This window comes from Cucumis sativus, chromosome 7 (genome assembly GCF_000004075.3).
Source record: "Cucumis sativus cultivar 9930 chromosome 7, Cucumber_9930_V3, whole genome shotgun sequence".
Lineage (NCBI taxonomy): Eukaryota > Viridiplantae > Streptophyta > Magnoliopsida > Cucurbitales > Cucurbitaceae > Cucumis > Cucumis sativus.
Genome location: NC_026661.2, coordinates 20,407,143 through 20,418,669, shown reverse-complemented (window position 1 = coordinate 20,418,669; position 11,527 = coordinate 20,407,143). Strand labels below are relative to the sequence as shown.

The 11,527-nt window shown below is 38.0% G+C and overlaps 2 protein-coding genes across 2 annotated transcripts; one reads left to right on the top strand and one right to left on the bottom strand.

The window, feature by feature from the left end:
- The first annotated feature begins 205 nt into the window (after positions 1 to 205).
- On the top strand, positions 206 to 8,868 carry LOC101203860 (protein TSS). The gene is made up of 22 exons (XM_011661218.2): positions 206 to 752; positions 857 to 918; positions 1,026 to 1,118; positions 1,212 to 1,284; positions 1,835 to 2,167; positions 2,319 to 2,386; positions 2,483 to 2,614; positions 2,736 to 2,777; positions 2,875 to 3,402; positions 3,501 to 3,655; positions 3,745 to 4,222; positions 4,302 to 4,364; positions 4,455 to 4,556; positions 4,639 to 5,055; positions 5,171 to 5,272; positions 5,559 to 5,663; positions 5,785 to 5,918; positions 5,990 to 6,173; positions 6,279 to 6,410; positions 6,519 to 6,631; positions 6,717 to 6,798; positions 6,897 to 8,868. The coding sequence occupies exons 1-22, from the start codon at positions 683 to 685 to the stop codon at positions 8,538 to 8,540; spliced, it is 5,112 nt and encodes a 1,703-aa protein (XP_011659520.1). The 5' UTR covers positions 206 to 682; the 3' UTR covers positions 8,541 to 8,868.
- A 946-nt stretch (positions 8,869 to 9,814) lies between these two features.
- Positions 9,815 to 10,586, bottom strand: LOC101217171 (VQ motif-containing protein 11). Its single transcript, XM_004154065.3, has one exon. The coding sequence runs from the start codon at positions 10,373 to 10,375 to the stop codon at positions 9,953 to 9,955; it is 423 nt and encodes a 140-aa protein (XP_004154113.2). The 5' UTR covers positions 10,376 to 10,586; the 3' UTR covers positions 9,815 to 9,952.
- Between the last annotated feature and the right edge of the window lie 941 nt (positions 10,587 to 11,527).

Sequence of the window (11,527 nt, the reverse complement as noted above, 5' to 3'; positions counted from 1 at the left end):
CATAATTCCTTCCGCCCAATTGGTGAGAAAATCTAGATGTTACAAAACATCCTATAAAACAAAAGATGAACGGCTCATCTTTCTCCATTTCCATGTGTCAATCACTCAACCGTTCTTTCTCATCCTCTTCTTTCAACCTTTTTTGTTTTCTTCTCTCCGTCGTCTCTTCTTTCTTTTCCCTCTTCAAAAACCTCCAATCACATGTGCATCACAAACGCTCTCTCTATGAAACTTTATTTTCTTTTTATAAAATAATTTTAAAGAATTTGAGTGAAATCAAGCCATCAGCGAGAAGGAGAGGCTAGTATTGCTCTCAAAATCCTAGAGATAAGAGAGTGAAACCCAAAATACCTTTTCCTTATCCTATCTTCTTCTTCTTCTTCTTCTTCTTCTTCTTTCTTTTTTTTCTTTTTTTTTCTTTGTTTTTTTTGTTTTTTTTGAATTTCAATCACTTCTCTATTCACTCACTCACTCAAACTTTCATGATATACCATCTTTCTTTGTTTCTCTCATTACCCATTTCCTCATTTCCCCTCACGACCTCTTTTCTCTTTTCCCCTTAATCTCAGCTGAATTTACTACTCATGATTTTTGTTCATTTGGGTCATCAGGAATTTTCTTAATACACTTGAAACTTTTTATTTTTATTGGTCTTTCAATCTGAAAAAAAGGAGTCTAGGATATGGCTCCAAGGTCTAACAGAGGAAAGCCCAACAAAGCAAAATCTGAAAAGAAGAAGAAAGAAGAGAAAGGTTGGGTTTCTAAGTGATAATCCCCTTTTCTAAATAATGTTATTTTCCAATTTTAGTTTTGGGTTTTGCCTAATTTTTCTTCATTTTGCTTCCTCAATGTGTAGTGATTCCCAGTGTTGTTGACATTACTGTTCTTACTCCTTATGAATCCCAAGTTGTTCTTAAGGTTTGTTTTGTCATTTCTGGCATTTTTTTTCTTTTCTTTTTGTAATTTGTTGTTCTTTTAAGTTTATTTTAAGAGGGGTTTGTTGGGGTTTTTGATTTTTGTTACAGGGTATCACCACTGATAAGATTCTGGATGTGAGGAGATTGTTGGCTCAGAATGTAGAGACATGTCACCTAACAAATTATTCTTTATCCCATGAGGTTTTCTCTCACTTTATTATTTATTGGTTAATGTGTATGTTTTCTTTATTCTTATACTCTATGGTTTTTTATTATTATTTTTTTTCTTTACAGGTCAAGGGGCAGAAGTTAAGTGACAAAATGGAGATTGCTAATCTCAAACCTTGTTTGTTAAAAATGGTTGAAGGTAAGTAATGGTAGTGCTAAACTTGCATCATCATCATCGTCATTATTCATCAGCCACCATTTCAATCTTTATTGTTTCTTTTCATTCATTTTGTCTCTTTAGATTAAATTATATCAAGATTGTGACATTTTTGCCTTTTTGGTCATCAAGAAAAGTGGGTTTGATGTTAAAGAAGTGGCATTTTATTTAGGAGAATGAATAAGAATTTAAGAACAGTGGAAAAGTTTATTTGGAATCTTTACTTGATTCTTGGTATAAAAAAGGTGTCTGTCTTTTCGAACCTAAATTTGGTAAATACTGCCTTTAAAGTAAATGCCAAAATGTACAAAGAAAGAGGAAAAAAGAAAAGCAATTTTCTCTAATAATTTGCAAATTATATATAAAATATATATACCTGGTGGAATTTTTTGCTCTTTGTTTCTGAGAAAATATGCATCGGATGATAACAACACTGCACAGAATTGGGTTCTAAAAAGTATTGGAAGTTTAACTGTTTTTCGATCAGTTTTTACTTGTTCATAATCTGATTGGTATTTGTGTGTATTTATAGAGGACTACTCCAATGAAGCTCAAGCTGTGGCTCATGTTCGGAGGCTGCTGGACATTGTGACCTGCACCACTAGGTTCTGCAAGCCGAGGCGCGCCTCGACGCCGGAGTCTCGGACGAAGAAGAATAGCAGAGTTCATAATCATGCCAATTTGAATTCCTCTTCTCCTGTGGACGGGGGGTCGGAAGTTCGATGTGGGTCTCCGTCTTCTCAGCCAGAGCCATCTGTCTCTGTTGTTTCCGACAACCTTGGAATGGCTGCTATTCATCCGACGCCGAAGCTCTCCGACTTCTTTGAGTTTTTCTCCCTGGCTCACATCTCCCCTCCTATTATACGTGAGTGAGAAATTACTAAACTAGAGAATAGTTGTTTTCCTTGTTTTCTAGTCTCACAACTGCTGACGAAAAATGGAACAGGGATCAATGTGACAAAAGATAAGTTGCTTTTCCATTGACAAAAAGTTTTTGTTCTCTGTATGCTTCCCAGAATTGAAAAGATGCAACTTGAAAGGCGCAGTAGATGAAAAGCGCGAGGGAGATTACTTTGGAATGCAGGTGCTGTTCTTTTGAGTGATTTGTTAAGAAGATGCTCTTGCTGAAGAACTGAACTTTCCTTTTGATGCGATTTAACTTTTGCAAATAATTGTGCAGATTAAAATATGCAATGGCAAATTAATACAAGTGACTGCCTCAGCAAAGGGATTTTATACGGCAGGAAAGCAGTTTGTACAAAGCCATTCTCTTGTGGACCTTCTTCAGCAACTAAGCAGAGGTTTTGCCAATGTGAGTTCTTCGAATTTATCTCTATTCGATTCGATAATGCAGTTTCATATACAAAGTAACTGAAAAAGACAACGGTTTGATTCGGGTTTTAAAACCAACAAATTGTGAAAAAAAAATGCAGGCATACGAGTCTTTGATGAAGGCGTTTCTTGAACATAACAAGGCAAGTTACATCTTTACCAAAGTTACCATTTTGTTTAAGTTTGAACTAAATGGTTATATGAGTGTTTTCTTATCAGTTTTTATCTTTTTGGATTTAGTTTGGTAACCTTCCATATGGATTCCGGATGAATACTTGGCTTGTTCCTCCATCTGTTATTGAGATTCCATCAGACTTGCTACCATTACCTATAGAAGATGAAAACTGGGGTGGCAATGGCGGCGGTCAAGGACGAAACAATGAGCATAATCTACGGTCGTGGGCTACTGATTTCGCGGTATTGGCAAAGCTTCCTTGCAAAACTGAGGAGGAGAGAATTGTCCGAGATCGGAAAGCATTTTTACTTCACAGCCAATTTGTTGACATTGCAATACAAAAAGCTGTTTCAACAATTTCTAGTCTTATAGATTCCAACTCAACAGGACAGGTTACAGTGAAATCGCCCGGCATCGTGTACGAGGATCGAATTGGAGACTTGTCTATCGTGATAAGACGTGATTCGATCAATGCAAGTACAAAGCCTACGGTGAAACTTGACGGTTATGGATTAGATGGTGTATCTGGTGAGGAAGTTGCACAAAGAAACTTGTTAAAGGGGTTGACTGCAGATGAAAATGTAGTTGTTCAGGTAAGACCTCAAGTTGACGTGACCAAACCATATTTGACCATCATGTGTTTTTGGTTCTATTGTAAAAAAACTGAAACATTTTGAGTAAACTTTTGTAGGATACTTCCTCCTTGAGTCTTGTCATTGTTAAGCACTGTGGGTACACTGCAACGGTAAAGGTCGTGGGTAAAGTAAAGATGGGACGAGAAGAGAATCAAGATGTCATAGTTGATGATCAACCAGATGGAGGGGCCAATGCTCTTAACATCAACAGGTCCTAATCCACCCTGCTAATGAAAAACAATTGTGATTCTTAACTCATGCTCACTTTCCAAATATTAATCTACTAAACTCTTATTACAGTCTGAGGATTCAGCTTCACAAAATCAGTGCTAATGCACCCGAAGGATGCTCGTCGGCTCAAACAACCTCAGATGACCTTGAATCATCCCGAGTTTTGGTTCGAAAAGTAATCAAAGAGAGCTTGTCAAAGCTAGAGGAAGAGGCAACAACATCAAAGAAATCAATTAGATGGGAGCTTGGTTCATGTTGGCTGCAGCATCTACAAAAGCAGGAAAATGAGCCAGAGTCCAAGTCCAAATCCCCTGGAGATGTCAAGGAGATTGAACCAGCAGTCAAAGGCTTAGGAAAGCAGTTCAAGCTTTTGAAGAAGAGGGAAAAGAAGCAAACCACGGTTGAGAATGAGGAGGAAGACAAGCTTTGTACGATCGACAGGCCGAGCACGAAATCCGTAACCAACGGAGAGGAAGATCTAGAGAAACTAATTTCCAAACAAGCATTGTCTCGGCTTAAAGAAAGTGGAACTGGTCTTCATCTAAAGGTTTGCTACAGACTCTTTTATCTTCCATGTTTGTCAAGATAATCAAACTTGTTTTTTGAGTAATCTTTGAAATGAACAGACAGCAGATGAGCTAATGGTGATGGCACACAAGTACTATGATGAAATTGCATTGCCAAAGCTGGTAAAAGTTGTTGCATTCTTCTTGTATTTCATAGAAATTTTATTATGAATTGTTCTTCTAAGATATAATTTCTATGTGTTGTATTTTTAGGTGACAGATTTTGGGTCACTTGAACTTTCACCTGTTGATGGCCGCACATTAACCGATTTCATGCACTTGAGAGGACTTCGAATGTGCTCCTTGGGTCGAGTGGTGAGAATTTATAGTTTTAACACAAACACTTTAGAAGACGTTCCTAAAGGTATAATAACATTGAGATTAATACGGTATTTAGGTGGAGTTAGCGGAGAAGCTTCCACACATACAAGCACTATGCATTCACGAGATGGTAATTCGAGCCTTCAAGCACGTAATCAAAGCCGTAATCGCCGCCGTAGAGAACACCGCAGATCTATCTGCTGCCATAGCCTCCTCCCTGAACTTCCTCCTCGGAAGCTACGGATCAGAAGACGACGAGAACAACAACAACGTAAACGAAGACGGAGCTCTGAGACTGCAATGGCTTCGTACATTCTTAAGCAAGAGATTCAAGTGGAGATTGAGCAACGAGTTCCCACACTTGAGAAAGCTGTCGATTCTTCGAGGAATCTGTCACAAGGTAGGGCTGGAATTGGCGCCGAGAGATTTCGATTTGGAATGCCCTAATCCGTTCCGGAGAAACGACGTGGTGAGCGTGGTCCCTGTTTGTAAGGTCAGAATCTCGAATCGATTGATTGATCTGTAATTCTGTATCATTGAATTCTGTGATTGTTGATAGTGAATCCGTGACTGATTTTTGTTGTTTGTTGATTGTGAGTGTTGTGTAGCATGTGGGCTGTACGTCGGCCGATGGTCGGAATCTGTTGGAATCATCTAAAGTTGCTCTTGATAAAGGCAAGCTTGATGACGCTGTCAATTATGGAACCAAGGTACCTTTTTTTTTCTTTTAAAAAAATTATTTTTATACTTCTTTAGAATTTAATCTATTCTATTACTTCCTTTTGATAAACTATTTTAATCAACAAGATTATTCATAGATTTTACTTCTAAGAAACTTGGGTTAAATCATACAAAACTTCTCAAAGTTTGAATTTATACTTATTAAACATGAATCTCCATTGAGCAGCATTTCCTGTGTAGCAAAATTTTGAATTTGCATGGAAGTCTGTTATTCTCTGCTTTGGTAAATAGTGATTGAACTTATATTTGGTAAAGGCATTGGCAAAAATGATTGCTGTATGCGGTCCGTATCATCGAACCACCGCAAGTGCTTATAGTCTTCTTGCTGTAGTCCTCTATCACACTGGTGACTTTAATCAGGTAATTCAATTCGAATAATCTTATTTAGTCCAAAAATTAATTTGGGTTTTCGCTTTTAGCTCCTAAAACAGTGGTTGGAGTTTAAGAAGTGTTGGCTGGCTTTCTCTTGTTTTTTTTGTAGGCAACAATATATCAACAGAAGGCTTTGGATATCAATGAAAGGGAGCTTGGGCTTGATCATCCCGACACGATGAAGAGCTATGGAGACCTTTCTGTTTTCTACTATCGTCTTCAACACATTGAATTAGCTCTCAAGTAAGTGCCAAAACATGTTGTTATACGAAACACAAAATTTATTATGGTTCTTATACTTGGTGTTTCTTTAGGTATGTAAACCGAGCGTTGTTCCTTCTCCATTTCACTTGTGGACTGTCTCACCCTAACACTGCTGCAACATACATCAATGTTGCAATGATGGAAGAAGGTGTGGGGAATGTTCATGTTGCTCTTAGATATTTGCATGAAGCTCTTAAGTGCAACCAAAGGTTACTTGGAGCTGATCACATACAGGTACAGACATTCTCGTTCGATTAGTCAGTCAGTGAACGTACGACATTCATTCAACCTAGCCAATGCTAATTACTTCTCTCATGGATGGTCATTTTCACTTTTTAGACTGCTGCAAGCTACCATGCCATTGCCATTGCCCTTTCTTTAATGGAGGCATATTCTTTGAGTGTGCAACATGAACAAACAACACTCAATATACTCAAAATCAAACTTGGAGAAGAAGACCTTCGCACTCAGGTTGGAGAATTCACAATCTGTATTGAACTAAATCGTATTTGTGAGAGTCTGACACTATTCTAGACTTCAAATTTGAATGGTAGCTAAGCATGATCTATTCTTGGACAGGATGCGGCTGCGTGGCTGGAATATTTTGAATCGAAGGCTTTGGAGCAGCAAGAAGCAGCACGTAATGGAACCCCGAAGCCTGATGCACTCATTTCGAGCAAAGGCCACCTTAGGTAGTGATATGGTATTCCCATATTACTTTCTTCCAAAAAACTTTTGACATTTCTCCACACCAAAACTTTTGACCTTTTGTTGCAGTGTATCAGATCTCTTGGATTACATTAGTCCTGACCAAGATCCGAAAGGGAATGATACACAAAGGAAGCATAGACGCGCTAAGGTAAGCATGTTTTGTGTACAAGTAACATGATTTTTCTCTACTTTACAGGAATGCCATTGTGTTCATTCTCATGCCACATGACATTTTAATTTTGCCAGGTAGTGAGTGCAAGTGATAAAACTCATTCGGGGCATCAAAATGAAATGACTGAGGATGAGTTGCACATTGATACTCCAAGACCAGTTACCAAGTCATCACATGATAGTGTAAAGGAAGTTAAAGTCAGCAATTTTTTACATGTAGAGCAAAAGAAAGTAGTTGAAAACATCACTGAGATTAAGACAGTGGTTAAAAGTGAAATCCTGGAAGAAACTTATTCAGATGATGGGTGGCAAGAGGCTCATTCAAAAGGGCGGTCAGGGCATGTCGTTGGAAGGAAGGTTGGTCGGAAACGCCCGGTTCTTCCGAAGCTCAACGTGCACCACCCTGAATATTCTAATGTCAGACAAAGTAATTACAAGCAGGACACAAACTCTCCAGCGCAGAAGCCAGTAGCTGTTAAGACCATTCAAAGTGGATTTCCACAGATAAAGCAATCAATTCCACAAAGATCAAGTGCTGGCGATGATTCTATCAAGCTGCAGGCAAAACCGACAGCCTCCAAGGTCATCTCACTGTCTCCTGCTTCAGTTTCTCAAATGGCTTCAAGATCCATATCTTACAAAGAAGTAGCTTTGGCCCCTCCTGGTACTGTTCTAAGGCAACTGGTTGATACGGAGAATGTTATTGAGTTAGAAGAGAAAGTAGCTGAACCCCAGAGCTGTAATAATTCAGAAACGTCAAAAAATGATGAAACCAACAATATTTCTGGTGAAGTGGTTCAAAAGGAAGAAGCAGAACCGATTCATAATACTGCTCCTGAGTCGGAAAATCAAAGCCAAGATAGCGAAGAGATGATATCCTGTTCATCTCCTTCGGAAAAGCCTGCAGAAACGAATGCTAGCAAGCTTTCTGCTGCAGCCGAACCGTTCAATCCTAGTACTTCTATGACTAGTGGTTTAAACACAGCTGCAGTCACTAGCATATATGATGTAAGAGCGAGTCAAGGTGCTTTAGAGCCTTTGCTTCCTCCAGCAACTTCAAGAGTCCCTTGTGGACCTCGTTCACCTCTCTATTACCGAAACAACAACTCTTTTCGGATGAAACACAGTTTTTTGAAATACCAAGCTCCTGTCATGGGAAGAAGTGGATTTGGAGCTCCAACAATGATGAATCCACACGCCCCTGAATTCGTCCCTCAAAGAGCTTGGCAAACAAACCACGGAGATACAAATAGCAAAGTCCACACGGAATTGAATCCTTCGCCGAAAACAAGTCTGGATGAAAACGAGAAACTGGCTGACGGATTGACTGCTACAATCGAAGGTAAAACAAAGAAAAACATCTCTGACTGTGAGAAGTCAGAGCTTGCAAGGCAGATTTTGTTGAGCTTCATTGTGAAATCAGTTCAGAACATGGATTCTGGTGCTGACGAGCCTTCATCTAAAGAGAAGTTCAAACCTTCCGAAAAATCATCAGATGCTATAGCTAACGACAGTGCCATAATCAAAATTCTATATGGGAATGAAGGACAGTTACAGAAGTCAGGCGATAACCCAAACGAGAAGGACAGCGATGTAAATAAGAATAAAGCCGGGGATGGTGAAGGATTTATAGTGGTTAAAAACAGGAGAAACAGACAGCAGTTCACAAATGTGGCTGGTCTGTACAACCAGCATTCAATCTGTGCTTCTGTTCGTTGAGATTATTGGGCAGAAAGAAAGAAACTGGTCCAAGAGTCGCTAAAGAAATGGTTGTCTATGGCTGGAGTTGCTCATTCTGAGTTCAAATCTGGAGAAACAAAGGATGCAATTTTGCGCGGGAATAAAAAACAGTACATCTGGGCAAACGAATATGAAAGGCAAGTTTCATCTTTTTAATTTTGATTCTGCTGATTTAGTAGTTGCAACCCCACTTGTGAGCTTGCTTATAGTCTTTTGCAATAGTGCTCTTTTTTTCCTTGTTTTTTGTCCATTATCATTGAATTTTCTTAGATCAATAAAAGAGTAAATTTAATAAGTTCGAACTTTCTCTCTGTTCCATTTTCACTTCCACCATTAGTTTCAAACTAAAGGAAATCTCTTGAAACCCGTTAAACTTTCTCATCATCTGATCTGACCATTGAATCACAGCCGTCGAAAGCGTTTGTCCTTGAAGTGTATTTTATTTTATTTTTATTTTAAGTAAGTTGGGTACTAAGTACGATTTAGTGGAAGCTTTAGAATGAATATGTGTTTAAGAGATTGGGATTGGGAGTGGTTTGATAGATAATAAAGATAGGTACTTGGTATGGTACAAATACAATGCTGGGTTCCTGAGCCGCCGCCTGACCATCACCTGTCGCCAATAAAATCAATGGCTACTGCCACTGGAATCATTAAACTTAGTATCATCTAAAAAACATAGTTGACTATACACTATTTTGAAGTACTAAATTTCTAAATTTTATAATTTTACTTAGATACCTCACTTAAACTTTGAAAATATATCTCATACACAAACCAAACCACACAGCCTCCCAACCTGAATTTGAATACTGGATGATTTGGTGCAACCCGTCTCCTACCTATTTTAGCGAAATTTATGCTTTTTTACTTTGTCCATCTAGCTCAAAGAAATACGACCTCTCTTAGATATACAGTATATGCCAGAAAATGCAGGAATTTGAACTAATTTGAAGCATTAGGCAATTCACTTTATACCTACTATTCCATTTGTTTTTTGGTTCCTAGTTTGATTTTTTTTGTTAGGTATGATCAAGATTAAAATATTGATCATGCAGAGGACTACTTAGGTAAAAAGACAGGATGTATTACCACGAAATCGTATATTTTAGGATTAGTGAGAAGGTGGTTGAAACCTTCTCTCTTAATCAAGGATGTAAATGCATAAACAAAAAATGAAACTGTCTGTGCGGCCTGCACTTCGTTCCAAGACGTCGGAAGTCAACTTTGTACTGTGAATTCATATTGAATTGTTACTAGAAGACAATAATCCTAATAGCTTTCTCATTCAATATTGTTTGAGTTTCCGGAACAGAAATTGTATAGATTCTCACATACACAAATCACTAGTAATAATGAAATAACAATATATGACTGAAGAGAGAAGAGTTTTAAGAAGAAACATAATAATTTCTGTTATTACAATTGGAAGGAGAAGAAAGAGGAAACAATGGCAAAAGATGAGGCGGGTCAGATCCTCCCGGAGTGTTAATCGGACTCGGATGTAAATAATATCCTTTTTCCGCTATAGCTCTCTCTTCCTCTTCACACGGACTCCCACACCCCATAAAATCCAACGTAGACACCGGCGACACCATCCCGTTTCCAATTCCTCCGGTCGTGGTGTATCCGGTGTTCAACTCCAACTCCAGTTTCTTGCTACTCCGCCGCCGTTCCTGCAGCCGATACGCCGCCGGTGGGTGGTGGGGTGCTCCAGTTAGCTTTTGTACGATTGATCGGAATGTTGATGGGTCAGCTTCGACGAAGGTTGTGGTAGAGGAATGGACAACGGCGGTGGCGTTGGTGGTGGCCATGGGGAAGAGTATTTTTTTTGAAAAACAGAGAGAATGGGGGAAGAAGGGAGGAAGAGGGGGTTTTTATTGAGTGGAGGAAAGAGAGAATTGGGAATTTAGTGGTTGAAATTGAAAAAAAAGTTTTGCTTTTTTCTAAATTATTATTTTTTGGGTCATAAGGAAGTCATTTCATTGGCGAAATGGGAATGATGTTGCAATGAAACTTCTTCAATGAAACTAAAAAAAAAAAAAAAGACAAGAAAAAGTAGAGATGGAAAAAAGAAAAAGGTTACATTCCAAGTCAATGGCCTAATTAAAACTTTGTTTGGTTTGTCATTCCCTTTGCTTCCAAGTTGCACTTTTGAATATTGAAAATCATTCTCAACTTCGCTTTCTATTTATAAAAGTGGTAACGGGTAAACTTAGTTTGAGATTTAAAGATAGTTAGGATGATATGTTCGTATCTCAACTAGTTAAAAGATACCAATCTTGAAACGTAATATGTTCATTTATTTGATTTTTGAAGTAAAAGCTTCATACTTCATCGTATCTCATAGTTTGTTGTAAACAAAAAATGATGTTTGCAAATTTATTCATCTTTTCATACTATGTTCATTTATTATTTATCATATCGTCACGCTTTTAAAAGGAAAGTGAGGTTTTCTCGGGAGAAGAGGGTGGAGGAAGAAAAGTTCAAAGAATGAATGAGTATGAGTGGGCATAATAATGAATGGAGAGGTAGAAAGTGGCATTGAACAATGAAAGCGTGTTGGTGGATTTGACATTTTAGGAGTTGGACTTTGCATTGAAATGGACTTATGATGAATGAGTCAACTTGGGCACATTGAATTTCCAAACTAAAATAAACCAATGTCTACATTTCAAGGCATCCTTTGGATTTTCAATTAATGTTTTCAAATACAAAAGTCAGAAAAAGAAACTCTAGAACATGTCCCAATTCAAATAGATATATTAAAATTTCTACTAGTTGAGTGGTGTTAATTATAAAACGTGTATTGAATAGTTGTTTGCGCTAGAACTCAACTCACCAAAATATACACTCATGACTTGTAAACTATATCTTTGGTAAAAAGAAGAAGTGTGTTGGGTAAAAACACTTTGTTTACGTGTGAGATTAGTGGAATTTTTGTTTAAAAAATGATCCCATTTTGT